The sequence below is a fragment of the Neltuma alba genome, unplaced genomic scaffold (genome assembly GCF_004799145.2).
Source record: "Neltuma alba isolate B1F8T4 unplaced genomic scaffold, ASM479914v2 tig00010114_pilon, whole genome shotgun sequence".
In the NCBI taxonomy this organism is placed as follows: Eukaryota; Viridiplantae; Streptophyta; class Magnoliopsida; order Fabales; family Fabaceae; genus Neltuma; species Neltuma alba.
In genome coordinates, this window is record NW_021635066.1 from 138318 (window position 1) to 158837 (window position 20520).

A 20520-nucleotide genomic window follows, 5' to 3' on the forward strand; every position below is an offset into this window, starting at 1 on the left:
TTCAATAATATTGTGTAGACATCAGTGCAAAGCGATCTAAAACGTGAGAATTAATGACTAATAAAAAGTCAGCCACACTTTTCAATTTTGAAGTAATAATTATTAGGGTTTAAAAAATTGGAACTCAACATTTTATATAAGGTGTATTTAATATCCTAAAGTATTTTCTAATATCACTTAATATCTTAAAATAATTTTTAATACAATTTTACCCTTAAAATATTTTTTTCAAGAGTAATTTTACCCTCCTATTTTCCAAAAAGATAAAATGTATTCAACATCCTAATCTAGTATCCTAAAGTATTTTATGTAATATCATAAAATATTTTTTTAAGTAAATCTAATATCGTAAATATTTACTTTACGGTGTTAGGTGTATTTGGGAAAAAGTTTCATGATGTAGAAATACTGAGAGATTGGGGACACCTGAAAAACATCTTTACCTTTCTTGAAGATAAGAGGGTAAAATTATTTTTGAAAAAAATATTTTAAGGGTAAAATTATATTAAAAATTATTTTAAGATACTAAGTGAAACTAAGAAAATATTCTTTCCAGTTCAAAATATAATATAAACTTTATCTATTTATGTTTATTAAGAAATTAATTAAAATTAGTTTAAAACAATAAATATGTAAGGTATGTATTTTTTCTAAATATATCATTATTCATGAACGAAAATAAGTAAAAAAATACAATAAATGGTTTAAAGAGAAGAATATGGGAAGCAAAATTGGAAAAAAATTACTAAATATTTAGACAAAAGTAAATGTTATTTTGTAAAAAAATTACACTCCTCCAACAAAGTTTACCTATACTTTAAAATGGAGGGAGTACTTATGATACTAAATACGCGTTATACAAAACTTTGAGTCCTAGTTTTTTAAAACCCAATAATTATTAGTATTTTTTAAATTTCAGGCCTTATGTCTCCACTCTCCACAACGTTGTTGAATTTGCCAATATCATTCTACAAAGAAAACAATGTGCATAAAGAAGAGGAGGGTAGCCGTTGGTAACAGCAGCGCATAAAAGCTGCTCCCATTACAAAGATATCTGGATTAAGATCAAAATTATTATTTTAAAAATATTTTTACAGTATATAAAATAAGTATGTAAAAGGTTTATCTCGATAAAAAGTGTTTTTACTGAAATACCCTTTACATTGCATTGCAATCCTTTGATTCAGCGAACCAGACAGGCGGTAAATAAATAAAAACAAAAAAACAAAGAAGAAAAAATCCCCACGTTCCTTCCCGAACTGCCTGGAGATCTGAGTTACGGGGAAAATCATTGGATCATATCCGTCGAGTGCCCGACCCACACGGTGAGATCTGTTCTGTAATAACTAGCCAGCAACGCATAGTGATGGAATCTGATTACTTTTGTCACAGTCAGACTCTTGCTTCCATCTTCGCAAAGTTACGCTTCGCCTAAGAACTTGTTTGTGATCTGCATCAACCTTCGTCTTTCAAAGCGGAGTGCTTCTCCTCTTCATGGTGCATGTCTTCTCATTTCTGATCTAGGCTTCACAATTTGCAAATTAATTGTAGCTTGATGAGCTTTCAGCTTCTTCTTCGTATATGCCAATGCGTAGCATGACGTCTAACCAACTGGTTATGCCATTTATTGTAGCAATTGTTGGTGTTTAACTGGCGCATCAGTCACTGACGGGTAATGCTGGAGAATCATCGCGGTCGAAGAAGGGAGCAATACTTCTCAAAACTGCGCTTCTGAATTTTAACTATGAGAAGGTAGGCAGAGACAAAGATTAACGCTGTATTTGATTGTTTATCTTTGTAGGGGTTATTGTTCTTTAAGCAATGCTGTTTTGTTATTCTTTGCAGAGCTGGGTTTCACAGGCAGTCTGTGAGGCAGGGAACTGGGGGAGGGTTGAAAGGGATGATTGCGAAACTATCAATTGCCGTTCTTGTATTTTTAATCTGCACAATTTCGTTCTTGTTTTCCTCAACAAGCACTCATAGTGGTCAATCCAACTACCGCTCGGAGGTTAGTGAAAACTGTGTTGTGAACCAATGTTTCTTACCATTACCTAAAAGGGAAAAGGAAAGAAAATGAAAAAAGATGTTATGACCAATAAAAGAAATTTCGGATTCTTTTATTGCTTCATTAATCTAAGGTAAACAATGAAATCTCAAATATGAATGTCTCACAATTTGACATTTCATATTAAGAAGCACTTTGGGTATATTTTCTAGGCTTCTGGTGTTGTATTATGAATTAGCTTCATGTTGGAGATGCCGGTGATTGTGAAAGGCTTTGCAGTCGGCATTTCTGAATTAAAAAGGTGATACATTTGAACCTCTGGAGTTCGACTGATAGGACTTTGCAAAAGTTGTAAAAAGGATTCTATGCCACTAGGTACTATGACAGGAGGCATGGCGCCTCTAATTGTGTGCTGCGATGGTGCTGAGCATTAATCGTTCAAAAGGATGATAGATAAGACGAGTCTAATAGAATTAGAGTTGGCTGTTTCAAATTATTGGATACCCTTTTCAAAAGACTATCACATGCCCAACAATGCTTTGCACCATAACCACACTAGGTTCAGGTTCGGCAACTTGGAATAAGCATTTTATAACAACTTATTAGAAAACTATGGAGACTTATTGACTATATTTTGATTATTTATGTTATGATTGTTATATATCATGTCCTATTCTATGAGTAACAGAGTCATATTATGTTAACTTTATTTTGGTTTTTCCAGTGCTGTGATTTGTTTGTATGATTTACTGAAATTAAAAAATCAGCAATTTTTTGTACAATGATTGAAATTTCAAAGAGTTATTGGATTATGGTAACGAGGTACATATTTTTAACATCCATGTTTTAGATGAGGGGTTGAGGAGAAAATTGTTTTTGTTTCATAACAATAAAACCAAAAGATCAAGTGTCATCATGGTTTAACTGTGACCTATAACAGAGTACGCAGCAGTAAAGAAATTTATTTTTATGCTACAAAAGTCTGGTTCAAAAAATGGCATTTTTGCAAATGTTTATTGAGAATACATGTGCCATTGATTGAATACTTAGTCATTCATTCTCTTTTGTCTTTGAACAGATCCGTATAGAAGAACTCTGGAGTAATGCTGATTCGGGTGGTTGGCGGCCATCATCAGCTCCGAGATCTTACTGGCCTCGTATTTCCTTTTTCTTTCAAGGGTAAATTATATATTTGTTGTTCTTGAAAGATCACAAAATTTTCAATTTGGCCCTCTAAATTGTAAGCCTCTCAATTTTGTTTCCAAATAATTTTTGGGCAATAAATTTGTAGTTTTGTAATTTGTACTATTCGTTTGTTAAGCACGACCAACTTGATGCTTCTGTGACCTTTTAAATATACAGTAACCAAATTCGTGAAATTCTTGCAATTTTTTTGTTGTGATACAGGACGGGCTTAGCCCGACAACTAGAAATTAGAAACTTGTGTTGGAACTCCTATTCCATCCAAGTCCTCTTTTAGGATCTCTTGCACAGCCCCTGGGGGTGTAACCCAAATCATGTATTGTTCAGTTTGGCACAAGCAGGGAGAGGCCAATTTATCTGCGCATCAATTCCCTTCCCTATAAACATGTTTAATTCGAGCTTGCCATTCCTAAAGAAGCAACTCCTTAAGAAGTCAATGAAGCTCACTATGCGCTTTTATATTACTCCCTCCGATTCAAAATATAAGATAAATTCTGTTGTAAGGGCTTGGTTTTTTTTATAAGATAATATTCACTTTTGTCTAAGCATTTAATGAGTCCCCCCCCCCCCTAATTTTACCACTAACATATATTCCCTTTCCGCTTTGATTCATTTATTGTATTTTTTTACTTATTTTCTTCATTAATAAGGGTATATTTGAGAAAAAACATACGTACCTTACATATTTATTGTTTTAAATTGATTTTAACTAATTTCTTGATAAACATAAATAGATAAAGTTTATCTTATATTTTGAATTGGAGGGAGTATCATTGATATCTTCGACTGCTTGTGAAGAATCACATTCTACTTCCACTTTCTTAAATTCTAGTTGCTGCCATAATTTGAGTCCCTCATCTATTCCCCACGTCTTAGTTTCCAGTGTGTTGTAGTTTTCCAATTTAACAGAGTATCCATGTAGCCATTCTCCATAATCACCCCTTATAACTCCCTTGCATCTTGCCTAATCTCTATAAGAGCTCCATCTATCAGTGTTCAATTTACACCAATCTTTTTCTAGAGGTTGCCAGCTGATCATTCTTACTTCCTCTGTTTCCTCTGGTCTTGTAATTCTATCAGCTTTGTTCTTATAATTCCTCAGGTACTATGTGATTGCTTTAGCTGCATTGTAAGGGTGAGTGTACTGCTCATCATGCATTTGTAAATTTCGCATCTCTAAATCAACCAGCACCCCATAGCAATTCTCTTTGGCCAGTCATAGTCTTCGACTTTTTTCTTGCGATTGCTGTTCCTTTTCAACCATGTTCGCCCATTGACATGGAAGAAGAGTCGATCATGTTTATGCCACTCCAACATCCTCCAGGCGTATTTTACTTGAGGGTAGTCTTGTGATGCATGCATCCATTCCTCTCAAGCACTGTGACACAGTTCACACATATCAAAATTACTGTTCCACTTGCTTGTAACTGCTTTAGTAGGTAGCCTCTGATTGAATGATAGCCATATGAAAACTTTGACGTGCTTCGATATTTTCCATATTCATTTCCAGGGACTAAGTGGGTTTGTATCTCTTTTATCCTTCAGCCATGCATAAGCACTTGTTGTAGTGAAAGTGCTGTCGTTTGTTAACTTCCATATAGGTCTGAACTCTTTTTCCTGTATCTTCTACTCCAGTTTTGACTGGAATTGCTTTCTCATTTTTGCTAGTTCTTTCCATAGCCTGGAGTCCCCTTGTTTGGTTGCAAACTCGCTTCCTTCAACCTCTTGCCTACCATATTTGCTGTGAAGCACACGAACCCATAGCTCATTTGGTTGTTCGTGAATCCTCTAGAGCAGTTTAAGGAGGAATGCTTCATTCATTGTTGATAGTGTTTTGATGCCTAGTCCATCTGTTTTTGGTTTGCAAACTGATTTCTAAGCTATTGGGTGCCACTTCCTTTTTCCCTCTTGTTCATCTCACAAGAATTGTCTTTGCGCTTTTTCTAATTCCTCAATCACCCTTTTTGGAATATGATCACGTTGGATGGGGTAGAGTGCCATCAATGAAGTCACTAAGTTAATGTCATTCTTCCTGTTAATGACAAGCTAGATGCTTTCCATCCTTTTAATTGTCTTTGTACCTTGGCCACAATTGTTTTGTACCTATCCTTGTGTTTTCGAGGAAATGAAATTTCGACACCCAAGTACTTTCTCAACTCATCAACCTATCTAAACTTACTCCGACTACTATAATTTTCCTAGTTTGCAAACTCACATTTTTGGAAAAATAAATGAGTTTTCTCTTTACTCACTTTATGCCTAGAGATCTCTCTAAATACCTACAAACACTAAGCAATTATATCAATTTGGTCAGGGTTAGCTTTCGTAAATAAAACTAGATCATCTACAAACATTATGTGAGAAATGATTGGGCCTTTTCGACTCTAGCTCTCACACCTTTCTATTTTCTCTCACTCACTCTATCATGTATTAAATGTGAGTTTCTCCCTGCCAAGCTCAAGAAGATGGGGGAGATAGGGTTTTTTTGCCTAAGCCCTGTCGATGAGTTCAATTCCTCTAGTTTTTCTCCATGCCCGAGTATTTTAGTGGAAGAAGTGTGAATACATTCCATGATTCTTCTAACGATATGATCAGGATAGTCAAACTCCTTTAATACTTTTTCCATGAATCCCGAATTTATTCTATCATAGGCTTTTTCTAGATCTACTTTGATTGCCATAAAGCCTTTCTTTTCCATCTTCTACCACATTGAATGTATCATTTCATTCACAATAATGATGTTATCATTAATGTTCCTTTCTGGCACAAAGCTCACTTGAAAAGGTGATGCAATCTTGCTCGTGATATTCTTCAATCATTTTACAATGATTTTGGAGATATATTTGTACGTGATGTTGCACTAGGGGATCAGTGTGAGTTGGTTGACTTTTTTCAAGGTAATCAACTTTGGGAATAAGAGATATGAGGGTTGTATTGACCTTTCTTAAGTTCTTAGTATTATTCTACATGTTCTTCACCTCTTGACACACACTATTTCCTACTATCTCCCAGTTTTTTGGGAAGAAAATCGCTAGATAACCATCAGCTTCTCGAGTCTTTAATCTTCCTGTTGAAAACATTGCTTGTTTTATCTCGACATCAGTAACAGCTTCAAAGATTCCTTGCCATTCATCCCTCAAAACTTGCAGTCAAGAGTGGTGTGTTTGTATCCAAGGCTTGTTCTGGTTATCTTCTTGAAATAAATTCTTGATGAAACCATTCACCACCTTACCCACTTCTACTTTACCTTCTACCTAATTATTTGCTTCATCTTTCAACATCGTTACTTTACTTTTCCTTCTCTTGATGTTGGTTTTAGTGTGATAGAAAGAAGTGTTCTTGTCCCTCTCATTAAGCCATCTTGTTCTAGCCTTTTGAAACCAAAGAATTTCTTCTCTTTCTAGTACTTCATTAAATTCTTTTTTGAGCTGTAATTCTAGAGCTTCTAGATGTTCATTCGGCTTTCTTTGCATTGCTTTTTGAATACCTGGTATTCTTCTTAGTAATTCTCTTTTCCTCTTACCAACATGCCCAAAGACATTTTCATTCCAATTTTGCAGCTTTGGGATTAGAGAGGACAATGCTTGCCATATTTCTCCTAAGCTAGACTAGCATGCTTGCAAAAATTGATTGAAACTAGAGTGTTTTAACCAGGCTGCTTCAAACCTAAAAGGCCTTTTTTCTCTATTGCCTTGTTCATCTGTTAGATAGATCAAGAGTGGATGATGGTCCAATTGTATCCAGGGTCTAACTTTTACAAAAGCTCCATTAAATCTTCTTCTCCCTTCACTGTTGCATAAAGCTCTATCAAGCTTCTTGTATATAGGGCTAGCATGCTTGATAATAGGGCCTCTCCATGTGTACCTTGGCCCCTCATATCCTATATCAATCAGATCACAACAATTAATATGTTCACAGAATCTCTGGCATTTTCTATCATTTATTCCCACACCACCATGTTGTTCTTTGTGATTTTGTATGTCATTGAAGTCTCCTGCCAACATCCAAGACTTAGAAATTCTTTTAGCAAGATCTTCTAGTTTCTCCGACATCACTTGTCTCTCTTGTTTTGTTGGGCTCGTGTAGATGGCAATAAAAAGCCATTTCTCTCTTCCTAAACCTGATTGCTCTTCAATCATTTTGATCTTTATGCCATCATCTTTCCATAAAATCCAAATACTCCTAGACATGCCATTAGCTTCTACTTATAGTTGATTTTTAAAATACAGCCTTTTAATGACTCTCTGCTCAGTAATTCCACTACACTTTGTTTGTCTACGTTCCTTTAGAGCAAGTCCGAACTCTTTTCCAACTGCTCCTCTAGCATTCAAAACCATAGTCGTGGAAAAAATCACTTCAGAGTAATAAAAAACACACATGATTAAGCACTCCTATTAGCTCTGTTGAGCTGATTCTCCTCTTCAACCATTTTTCACTTCTCCTCCTCTTTCTCCATGGCCTTGGAAAAGTCTGCCTGCTATGCTGCTCTATCTCTTTTTTCTCCATATTATCTTCCTTGGACTCCAAGACTGCAAATCTCAAGGAGGAGCCAGCTTTAATGGCCAGCTTGGCATCTTTTTTTTGGCCATCGAATCTGCTTTCCATCTTTGGCAACATTTCTTCTTCCCCGTCTTGTTTCTGGCACCATCGTCTAATCTCCATACATATTCGCCGGCGATTTGTCAAAGATTTAGCAAGGTTAACGGCCCCTTCCGTTTTCTTCTTTTGTTTGTTCGATTTGGCTTGCAGTGTCTGATTACTTCTTCAACGGATAGTGCTCTGTAACATGGCCAAACTTATCGTAAGGAAAACATGTGAGATGAAGTCCCTCATATTCAATCTTCAACTCATTCCCATCTACTTTATAAGAAGGTAGCAGAGGAGCATTTAGACCTATCTCCACACACATACAGGCATACATTGTTCTTGCTCTCAATGCAATCATTTCATCCACTCTAATGTCTCTTCCTATCTTGCTTCCTGAGTTGTAGAAGAATTTCTTATCACAATAATCTCCTGGAAGACCTGGCAGCCGCACCCGTGCGGCTATCTTTTGAATTTTTTCATTCCACACATTGAAATTTCTCTTCCACGTTGCCACTGTTAGGTAGTGATTAGCTATGAGCCATGATCCTCCTTCAAGTGCAAAGAAGTAATCCTCTTGAGATTGGAAAGTTGCTATCATGTAACCGTTCCCTATGTCCGAAAGATCAACATTTCCACATTTTCCCCATAGACCTTTCTCCTAAGTTGCATGAACCCAATTGAACCTCCCAAAAGTTTAATGATAAGAGAGTCTTGCCATTTCTTTTCTAATCTCCTTCTCTCCTTATCAGAAGACTCAAGTCTTGGACCCCTTTTTGTATCAATAATAGTAGCTCTTTCAGTGAGCTTTCGGGAGTTTCAACAAATTTCCATCTCATGGTTCTTCCTACTCCCTTTCTTGTTCTCTGTTTCTTTCCCATTCTGTTTGTGGTTTCAGAGCCTCGCGATACGAAATTCTAGGTTGTTGTTTTGGAGATACTCCAATCCTCCTCCCTTGCAGCCAGTGAAATTTCTCCAGTAAAACTTCTTGCTGTTCGTTGCACCTCACCCGTTGCTTCCATTTCTGTACCAGTTTCCACTTTGGAACCCTATACCAAGGGTTAAGGTAAGGATTGCCTATTTCCCTCTATCTCATAGGCGCTTTGAATCATTTCATGTCTATCTTTGCTCGCATGAAGAGCACCAAGAGGACGATCAGGAGGGAGTTTCTGAAGGTTTTGGTCATTCATGTTCAAGGAAAAAACTCAGCGGCTCTCTCTAACTTTCTCTAACTTCACTCGAAATTCTTGCAATTTTCCTGAACTTGGCAGTGCCACTTCTCCATGATCACGTAAACATTCTGTTAGGCCAAGTCACCAGCTCAAGTTCATGTCAATAAACAAAAAGGACATAGTCGATTGAAGGATGAAATTGTGAGGCTTAAACTAGAGAGGATTAGAATGAGAATTGTGTTATCTTTTAAGGATGACAAGGGTAATTTACTCTTCTTTTAATTATTGCCTTTTGATATAGGACTTATGTTTGAACGGAGAAGTCTTAGAATTTTCTGATGCTGTATCAGTCTTGAATTTATGTTATGGCAGCTCCTCCCAGCAAGAGCAATGGTTATTTGCGTGTTCGGTGTAATGGTGGCCTAAATCAGCAGCGAAGTGCGGTTGGTAACTTTTTCCGAGTCTGCATTAGATTTTGTTTCCATGAGCATTCTTTTATTTATTTATGAAGGCATAAAGTGAAGAAAAATATTTGCTTTTAACTGCTAAGTTCGTGTATCTGTGGCAAGGAAGTTATAATAAACACTGATTTTGAAACTAACTGAATCTAGTGATGTTGCTAGGATGTCCTATATTATTCTTTATTATGCATGTATTATTAATATGTTGTATTTCAATCCTGTAGATCTCTAATGCCGTTCTTGCTGCACGAATCATGAATGCTACATTAGTACTACCTGAGTTGGATACGAATTCCTATTGGCATGATGACAGGTGACCATCATAATATTCCAATTCTTATCCTTGAACAGCATAACACCCATTTAACAAATTCTGGATTTAGATTGTTATTTACGGGGAAAATGGAACCAGTCATATTTTTGTTGAACATATGCATTTGTTTTGTGATGTTGGTGAGATGAATAAACCGGTACTGCCAAAATCATTATCGTATCCATTTATTTTCACTGAGAGAGGGTATATAATATTTTTCACTTTTCCGATGACATTTAGAAGATATGTTCTATTAAAGTACGTATATTTCATGGCAAATAGTTTCTAGACTACGTTTCCTTGGAACATCACAGGAGATAACTAGCAGCAACAGTCATCATCCACTGAGCTTTTTTCCATTTTTAGTCAGATGATGATGTAAGAACCTTTTTATGTGTCTGTTTTAACAACTGATCATCATTTTTGAAATTGTTGGTATAGCTGTATTTAGATTTTGCGCTTGTTTGCATCACTTATATAAGTACTTATAATCATGTTTCATGTAAACCGAGACAAAGTTTCTCTCACATACTTGCCTAATATTTCTCAAATCACGATTAAAAAGGCTACTTGTAGGCTACTCCAAACGAACCATTTCCCCTGCTGGTTTTTGTGTCTGTCTTATAACCTGTAAAGGGAAGAAATGCAGAAAAAATAGGGTGAGGAAGAAAGGAGAGCAAGAAGGAAACTATGATATTTTAGTGATTCTCCAATACTGTGGGAGAATCTTTACTGATTCTAGAGTCTAGATCTCTCACTGGATTCTGTCTCAAGATTATCCAATCCCCTTTAAACCATTACGTCATTATTCTTCATTTTTTGACAGACTAATAGTTTATCTCTTCCACCATAGATCTTCATACAGCAATTGACGGAATTAGCCATTTGGCCCCAGTTTCCCTTTCTTCCCCTCCTACCATCGGAGCAGTCTTATTTCTCAACTACTGTTGCACATTTCTAGCCTTATATTAATGATCAGCATTATGCCCATCATTTTGCTTCTTCTTCTTATTCCTCAAGTTAAAAGTCTTAGTCACAGTAAGTTATGGAAACTTAAAAAATGGGAGAGAGAAAGAGGAAAGAGAAGGGAAAAGAGAAATAGACGAGAATTAGATAGGAATAGAAGATCAAGAGAAACTAAATAACTTCTAATCACATTGCAAAACTGAGTTACAAAGGATAGTAAGTACTTATTTATATGTAAAAGCCCTAATTGATATAAATCTAAGTAAATATCCTCGTATTATCTAAATATTATCTAGATATCCTAATCTATCCAAGTCCTACTAATATAGTTGAAATACTATCTAAATCCTACTAATATTATTTAAATCCTTTTTATCCTACTTATATCCTATTTAATTATTTTCTTATTTATAATTATAATTACCTAACAGTCCAGTAATTCCAAGCCCATCAATATCTGCTTCATCAAGGTAGAAATGAGAAAACTGCAGTTTGATCATGATTGAACTCTCTCCTGTTAGAATGGCACGCAGACCTGAATGATGGCTAAAGTGTAGAGGTACTTGTATAAGAGTGCAGGTCACCCCATGGCTATGCCGTGTACTTACAAACTTGGGTGATCCCCTCCGAATACTTCAGCCTGGCCATTCACTGGCTTTCTGACCTTTTGTACAGTCCCAGGATGCACCTGTAGTTCAATTTTCTCAGTGAGAGGAGTCTAAATTTGCTGCTTTGAAATGTTGGGATGTATGGTTTGCTGAGCTGACACATGGAAAGCAAATGTTCAGGCCCCCTCATGCTGCAGCAGTGGTGAAGTTAGGTATTCTGCCCCAGTTTATCTTTCTATCCATCTAGCGACCTTATCACTCTTCTTCTACAATACATGCGCACGTTTCTAGCCTTAGGTGAATTATCAATCACAGGCTCACCTTTTTTGCCTTCACTTTATTCGCTTGGAACCTTAATAGACATCAGTCCATTAACCCCTGGCCCATCATGTATGTTATAAATAAAACACTTGCCCTTTCCTCTATTTAGGTGCCAAAAGGCGAGTACCATTTGGCATGTAATTGAAGCCATCACCTTTCTTACTGTGAGAGGCAACGAGGTTGCTTGGCACCTCACCTTAGTCCTTTGAGTACACTGCCTTGCCTTGGGTCATCTTGAGAAATCTTAAGTATTCTTTAACCATCATACAATGTTCTTGATTTGGCTTGTTAGTAAATATGCTCACCATGCTGACCCAAGAGGGGGGGAAAAGTTTGCCACACTTATTGGGAACTTTGATACTAAGTCTGACATGTCAGCGGTAAATTAATTTATCTACTGGTCCTTGTTACATCCTAGGGTCAACTAGAGAACTTTCATTTTCGTAGGAGTGTTTTCTAGTTTGCATCCTTGTGTGCCTATCTCCTCAAGTAAATGCAATGTGTAATTTCTGAGATACAGCAATGCCCTCCTTTGACCTGGCAACCTCCATTACCAAAAATTAATATAAGTTTTCCAAATATTTAGCATTAAATCCTCAGCCCAGAACGCTTTTTAGCTCCCTTACTTCATCAATACACAGACCAGGCCATCAACATAACGAAATCCAACCAAAATATTGGGAATTGCTTCAGCCAAAGTTATTTTGAGTTAACGAACTCTATGTATTGTCTTCAAAGCTAGATGGAACCTCCATATATACTTCCTCCAAACCTGTGTTTAAGAATGCATTCTTCACATTGAGTCAATAAACAGGCAATTACAATTTGTTGCTAATTAGAGAAGGTGTATAGTGTTTAACACTGCAATGAGTGCGAAGTCTCATGAACAGGAGAATGGACTGTTTGGGATTGATTGAACCCTTTAATTGCTAAACCTTTCTGTGTGTAGACTAATATTACCATCCAGATTGTCCTTAATTCTGAATATCTACTTGCTGCCAGCAAGGTTCTTCCCCTTTGGTGGCAAGCTTCCATGTTCAATTTACCTTAAGAGCATTCATCTCATCTTCGGTGGCTCTCCTCCATTCTGGTTTCTTCATTACCAACACTTTCAGGCATCTTTTTGTTACAAATACTTGCTGCAAAACTTTCATGACTTGGAGCCAACCTGATGTGGGAAATTTTGCAATGTATAGTAATAGAGTGATCGGGAATCAACTGGGATGGGCAGAAAACACAGGAGGCTGTAAATGGAGGAGAGTTGACTCTCTAAATAAGGCAACTAGATAGTGGGTATCCCTGGCAATAACCAAATGGCTCCTAGTGTGAAAATAGCGGGACAAAATTAAGCATTGAATTGTCTAGTTAGATTGTGATATTTAGCCTATGACAATTAAGATTAAATGAGAGGTAATTTGGGGCATGAACAAAGAATGACACAGTGCTGACTGACACGCACACTTTAACAATTCTACGTTTTCCTGATGGTTATCGCTATTGTTGTACCCTATCAGCTTTTAAAATATTTGAAATGCAGATTAGTTGGCTCTTTCATCTTCCTGTTTTTTCCTAAATTTTATTTTACTTTTCTTTCTGTTACTATCGTATTTTACTAGACATTTGGCTCGATTAGGCAAATTAATTGCCTCTTTTAGGCTATTCATGTAAACCTTAATGTAGTAAAGTTAGTTAGTGAGTTTTTTTATATTCTTGTATTAATTTGTTTATATTTTGTAATTTAGAATTTTATTGTGCTTGTATTTTTTTTTTTTTTTTTAAATATTATCATGGAATGGAGCACCTTGCCAGCAGGCAACCATTTGTCCATTATAATTTGGTGCCAGATTATATAGTTCTGTGAGCCTCTAATTTTAATTGAACCAAAGGTTCCGTTTCTATTTTCTTATAATGCAAGTAGTTATGTACATGTAATCATAAAATTGGTTTCATTATTGCACGCAGCGGTTTTTATGGTATCTATGATGTCGAGCACTTCATCAAGACACTGAGGTTTGATGTTAGAATTGTTGAAAGCATTCCAGAAATTCACAAAAATGGAAAAAGGAAGAAAATAAAGGCATTTCAGGTAGAATATAATGATTCCATTGTATTCTAATTCAGGTGATCAGTTGTTAGAAATTATTTTAATTTCTTGGATAACACTTTCAATTATTATTTTAATTCAGCTTCGGCCTCCTAGAGATGCTCCTATAAGTTGGTATACTGGTATTGCTTTAGCAAAAATGAAGGAACATGGCGCCATCTATCTTACTCCCTTTTCACATCGCTTAGCTGAGGAAATTGACAATCCTGAGTACCAGCGATTGAGATGTAGGGTTAACTATCATGCGTTAAGGTTCAAGCCACATATCATGAAACTGAGTCAATCAATCGTTGATAAGCTACGGGCACAAGGCCACTTCATCTCCATACATCTTAGGTTTGAGATGGATATGTTGGCGTTTGCTGGGTAAGTGTTAGAATCCATTATTTAATTCCTCATTTTCACTGGTCCTGTTATCACCATTCTATTTATGTTTGTTGGTTGCTGATTTTGTGTGGTTTGAGGCTGATGTGGAACACCAAGGGGAGGATAAAGGGAGAAAGGGAAAAGATGGCAGCAGAAAACAACTATTCTTAATTTCAAGTCAACAAAGTTAGGCAAAAAAGAATAAGCTAGGACTATTTCCAGGAAGCCCAAAACCTAACTTAAAGTAAAAGGATGTATAATAAAGAAAACAAGATGAAGTCAGAAAAAAAATTAGTAATATGATGGAGCCCAAGCCAAATGATAGAAATCTAACACAGAATTTATATTAAATATTCCAAATAGTTGGTAGTAAGAGATTTACAGCAGAAATAAGCCTACACTCAGAAAATAAACTGCTGAAAATGGTAAAGCAACACTAACCAAAACATGACAGATTATGCTCTCAAGCATAAAAGAAAAATCATGAAGAAAGATGAACTTCCTTCACCCCCAAATTGGGTTTCGAGAGACCAGGGCTCTTCCTCACGAAACCACAATCTGCTTAAAAAATTTCACCAAACCCCTCTGCCCAAGTATACATCACACGGCCCTCTCTCTGTCTCTCGTGCGCATGCATACTTGTGTACGCATGCGCACGCACACACAAACTTCACACACTCTTCACCTAGGCTTGGCACATTAAATGTGGGTTCATTAGCTATGGGTCCATCGTAATAATACAAGAAATACTAAAAACATGAAATAAATCAAACCATCAGAATTTCCACACATGCAAGTGATGCTGATCCAACAGTAGACAAATGAGCTCATTTATGAGAATTCTTTTTCGGGATTGCTCATGTTTTGTACAATTTGATTTGTAGATGCTTTGACATATTTACTCCGGAGGAGCAAAAGATTTTAAGAAAGTATCGAGAAGAAAATTTTGCACCTAAACAATTGATCTATAGTGAAAGAAGGGCAATTGGGAAATGCCCATTGACTCCTGAGGAGGTAAACAAGCATTGACCAGTTTTTTCTTTTCTCTTTTTTTTTTTTTTTTCCCGCTTCATATTGTTCTTTTAACTTGTTTCTCATTGTTTGCCCAAGGGAAAAAACCTTCTTGTTGTGGGTCAAAGGTATTTAACTTCGAATACAAGGCAGTGATTACTTCTGTCAGAACTTGAAGGTTGTTATTAATTGGACTTCGTAATGCAGGTTGGTCTTATTTTGCGTGCTCTGGGTTTTGACAATTCTACCAGGATATATCTTGCAGCTGGGGAGCTATTTGGTGGGGATCGATTCATGAAGCCATTCCGAAGTTTGTTTCCACGACTTGAGAATCATAGTTCTATGGAGCCCTCAGAAGAGCTTGTGGAGAACACAAGAGGGTTGGCTGGTTCTGCAGTGGATTACATGGTCTGTCTTCTTTCTGACATTTTCATGCCAACATATGATGGTCCAAGCAACTTTGCGAACAACCTCCTTGGACATCGCCTTTACTACAGCTTTCGGACCATAATAAGGCCTGATAGAAAAGCTCTTGCTCCAATATTCATTGATAGGGAGGCTGGGCGCACAGCAGGTTTTGGGGAAGCTGTAAGGAAAATCATGCTCAAAACTAGTTTTGGTGAACCTCACAAGCGTGTTCCACCAGAGTCTTTTTATACAAATTCTTGGCCTGAATGCTTCTGCCAAGCATCTGCAAAGAATCCTGTAGACAGATGCCCCCCAAATGATATTTTAGAAATCCTCAACAGCCAGTTGGAGCAAGAAACAACAGGCCACTCAAATTCAACACTATCTTCGGCATACATGTAGAAGTTGTTGCTAGCTTTGTGCTGATGATTCTTTGCCCCCAAAATGGAAAGAAATTATTTCCTATTTATTATATTCAAATTTTTATGTGATATATTTGTTTGAGAACTAAGGTCCCATCTGGCATGAATCATTGAAAATAAGAGGCAGGATTAGGATTGCAATTGAAAAAAATGACTAAAAAGTATTTAGCATGAATGATTGTTTATTACATGGAATTAGGCAAAATCATAAAGGTGGGATTGGGAAATGCCATTTTCTTCTATAGTATTTCCTAATCCCACATACATGGGATTGTTTATTTCTATGTAAGAAATAATCTATTGTGTTAAACTCTCTTTTAATAGATTTTTTTAGTTCTAATCTCAATTTACATTGTTCATTTTTAATGCTTTGTATGAAACGGAACCTGAGAAGTTATGTTGTGCATCAAAGGAGTGATTTTGTCACATATAAAGATACTAATTTCCATACATGCCTTTACTTTTGCTTGGACCATTGTAGTCTGATGACTGGTTTGGATTAGAGAGCTGTCACAATGTGACTGGAGTTTGCTTAGTAAAAGAATCAAACCATGAAAATAATAACCTTCCTTTGTAGTATTCCTGTATGAGGAAAGGATTCCTCATGGCAAGGGTCAAATAGATATATATTGGAAATTTGAAATTCTGAAAGGAATGCTTGTATTGATTAATGAAATTTTGAAAGTAAACATCGATATCATTATTTGGAGACATGCCTTTACTTTTGCTTGGACCATTGTAGTCTGATGACTGGTTTGGATTAGAGAGCTGTCACAATGTGACTGGAGTTTGCTTAGTAAAAGAATCAAACCATGAAAATAATAACCTTCCTTTGTAGTATTCCTGTATGAGGAAAGGATTCCTCATGGCAAGGGTCAAATAGATATATATTGGAAATTTGAAATTCTGAAAGGAATGCTTGTATTGATTAATGAAATTTTGAAAGTAAACATCGATATCATTATTTGGAGGTAGGTTTCATTATAGTGATTTTTTTTTTTAGGTGAAATACTCTGTGATAGCAACCCAGGCCCAACACATCATCTCGTAGAATGTCGAACACCTCAACAGGTGGCCTATTCCAAATCCTCTTTTCTGTCAGCTGTCTCGCACTAAGCTATGTAAGTCTATCCGCACATCTGTTAACTTGTCAGTAGACATGTCTGATCTCTATCTCCCATTCCTTGTTCAAAGCCTTTCTGATTTCCTTTGACACAATAGAGTTCCCTTCAATATCTTTCCTTTGTTGCATCGATTCCAATACTTGCTTAGCATCACTCTCAACTATAATTTTCCTGAACCCCATAGACCAGCAAATCCTCAAACCCTCAAGAATTCCTCTGGCTTCTGCTGATAGTGAGTTTTGTCTTCCTAGCTTCAGCGAGTAACCACACAGCCATTCTTGAGTATCCCCTCGTATTGCTTCTGTGCATCCTGCCTCTCCTGAACTCCTTTGCATACCGTTAGTATTCAGTTTGCACCATCTAGAAGGTGGTTTCTGCCAAGCGATCCTTTTGACTTCTGTTCGCAGGACATCCTTAGTATTCAATTTGCACCATCCAGAAGGTGGAACGTGGTTTCTGCCAAGCGATCCTTTTGACTTCTGTTCGCAGGACATCCTTTAAGTCCTGAATTCCTTTGATTTTATAGGAAGAAAAATGGTGCCTAATTATTTCTTCTGGTTTCTCCGGTAACTTGAAATCACCGTTATGAGTTAGAGAATTTCTCCACTTCCATATTAGCCAACAGTTGGTTGCAAATAACTCTAGCCATTCCGGATCCTCTTTGTCAGCTCGTCCTTGTCTGAGATTACTCCAATTCCATGCTTTCCCTGTTTAGTTATAATGTGATTTTTTTTGTCACAAATAACATCGTGCAACATTTGTTTTCCAACAGCATCTACCAACACAAATAGTGACTAACAAGCATTAAACTGTATTCCATAGCCTCAATAAGTTTCTCAGCGTCTACCTCAATAAAAATATGGGAAAAAGACACTAAAATACTTTTAAAAATATTAAATGACAAATGAGGGTATCTAAATTTTAAAATCCCAATTCAAACCCTAGGTATTTTTTTGGAATTTTTAAATCTTATAAAATTATATAAATACACTTTAATATTTTGTTCACCTTTTTTTTTTTTAAATATTGCCACCTCAACAATTTCAGCCACCAGAGCTCCGGTGACCTATCGCGGGAGCTCCGGTGACCTATCGTTGGAGCTTCGGTGACTACTCTTTCTTATGTATTGACTACTCTTCTTTAGCTATTGACTATTTTTTTTTTAAACTTTGATGACGTGTGACCGGAACTCCGGTGACTACTCTTTCTTATGTATTGACTACATTTACTTTTAAAATCTGATGACTATTCTTGTTAAGCTACTGACTATTCTAGTAATGCGATTTATTACTCTTGTGTAGTCAATAGCTATATAAAAGTAGTCACCGGAATTTTGAAAACAAAAGTAGTCAATAGCTATATGGAAGTAGTCACCGACAATAAGGACAATGTTGTCATTTTACAAGATTTGAAAATTCCAAAATGGTACCTGGGGCTTAAATTGGGATTTTGAAATTCATCTACCCTAATTTGTCATTTAGTAATTTTGAGGGTATATTACTATCTTTTTCCCTAAAATTATTTTTATATGAAATATATATACAATTTTTTATATTTGGCTCGAAATATGGAGAAAAACATTTTTGGCCTTTGCTCACTATTTTGATCATAACTTTAAAATTACAAAGCATTTTTTGAATGGATCTTGTTGCATTGAAAAACCTTAGAGTGCATTTCAATGATAGGTCATTTGTCCAATTTGAATTTAAATTGAGAAAGTTATGTCAAATTAAAAATTGCTCTGTTCGTTCAATACATTGGGAAAAAAAAAGTTTGAGTAAGACGCAATGAATTTTAATTTTTGTGTGAAAGTTAGAGTGTATCATGCATGAGTTGGGATTTGTATCCTCGATACAAATTCCAATTTAAATCAATAAACCTACAGTTGAGATTTAAACTATAATAATAAAATGAGCAAATTCAAATTTGATGCAAGAAAATGCAAATTTTTGTTACATCAAATTTAAATTTTTCTTGTGTAGCATTAAATTTTATATGAGAAAAAATTGAATTTTATACATCAAATTCAATTTTACTTGCTCCTTTTCTTGTCATATTAAAACTTAAATTTCATCGGATATAATCTTATCAATCTAAATCTAAATTAGGCAAATAACCTATCATTGAAAAGCTATTTAAATCTAGTTTCTAATGAAATAAAAGTCATTAAAAAAATTCTCTACATGGTTATGATCAAAATTGTTATAATATCTCACAAACTATGCATACTTTTAAGGTGAAACTTATTTGATGTAAGTGTTAACTCAATAAATTTTTGAATCACATCTGTCTATATAATTTAATTCCGCAACGTTACTCTATTTTTTTCGTAAACATTTGTGTGACCATTGCTCACTGTCTCGATGACAAATCATTTGATCTATTTAAATTTAGGTTGAGAAATATATATCCTCTAAAAGTTTACATTTTAATCGACTTTATTTATATCCATTTGGATTTATAAATTGATTGATCGTGCTTCCTTCCTTTTCGCCAGTTAATTTATTCACATTCTGTGTTCAAGCTTCTCTGTTATACTTTACTTTTGTGCATTATTTTTCCTAGTAGTGGACAATACTGCATCTTCACTTACTCTTCGAATACCCAACTTTCACTTTTCACTCTCTCCCTTCTTTTCTCAAAAAATTGTTTTCACTTTCCCATCTTCAATTTCTCACCGCCTTCCTCAACGCAACCTTTTACTTTGCCTTGAGTAAAAATCTGAAGATTGGCGGCAGGGTAGAAGTAATCATAAAAGTAAAAGCTAATTATGACAGAGATCAGATCTCTATTTTTTCTCTATTTCATTGAAGTTATTTTAGTAGTCTTTGTGTTATTTGAAGTGACAAACATGGTTTAGATAATAGTGTATAATCAAATAATTAGACACATTCCGTCAACTTTAGGCATGAATAGCTCCTGGATTTGTGTTGAGGCAATCAAAACATGAAATCTTATCATGTGCGCGTTTTCCATTGCATTGCATTGCCCAATAATTTACTGTTAAAATTGTGAAGGGAGTTTGGATTGGCAATTTATGGGCGTCACTCAAGCATGTGCAGATTATTTTTACTTTTTTTGGAAAAATGAAATGTAAATGGGTAGCATTTATGAAGAAACAATTTACTATCTATTGCAGTAGTCACAATTTACCATTCAAAAGTTGAGTTCCAATTATTTAAATTGGCTAAATTCTTTACTGCTATTATGACATATCTCTCTTATCAGTTACAAGAATGAAATTACAGCTTATTTTTCTAACACGGCTAATCAAATAAAATTATCATATTATACAAAACTAAAATAGGACGTCCTGTTAATGGGTACAATGAAGTGACTGTTCATCTTTCTTTTGATGTCAAAGATTTTTAATTTTACAAATATGTAAAGATTTAGAAAGGAATACTAAAAAGAAACACTATCTTTTAAATTAAATTAGCATTTGGGAGGAA

The 20520-nt window shown here is 35.6% G+C and overlaps 2 protein-coding genes across 14 annotated transcripts; one reads left to right on the forward strand and one right to left on the reverse strand.

Annotated features, from left to right (window-relative positions):
• Positions 1-1265: 1265 nt before the first annotated feature.
• Positions 1266-16290, forward strand: LOC114754215 (O-fucosyltransferase 1). Of its 13 annotated transcripts, none has more exons than XM_028942984.1 (13): positions 1308-1325; positions 1393-1497; positions 1634-1752; positions 1846-2008; positions 3084-3162; positions 9337-9407; positions 9650-9738; positions 12632-12922; positions 13596-13719; positions 13820-14103; positions 14988-15117; positions 15214-15263; positions 15366-16290. In XM_028942984.1, exons 3-13 carry the CDS (start codon positions 1745-1747, stop codon positions 15922-15924), a joined length of 1848 nt encoding a protein of 615 aa, XP_028798817.1. In that variant the 5' UTR covers positions 1308-1325; positions 1393-1497; positions 1634-1744; the 3' UTR covers positions 15925-16290. The 13 variants fall into 13 exon arrangements, with proteins under 13 accessions (XP_028798821.1, XP_028798829.1, XP_028798820.1 ...); XM_028942986.1 differs by having other exon boundaries at positions 1397-1497; XM_028942988.1 differs by having other exon boundaries at positions 1266-1497; positions 15214-15242.
• Positions 16291-17094: 804 nt separating this feature from the next.
• Positions 17095-17562, reverse strand: LOC114754218 (uncharacterized). Its single transcript, XM_028942998.1, has one exon. The coding sequence runs from the start codon at positions 17560-17562 to the stop codon at positions 17095-17097; it is 468 nt and encodes a 155-aa protein (XP_028798831.1).
• Positions 17563-20520: the final 2958 nt, after the last annotated feature.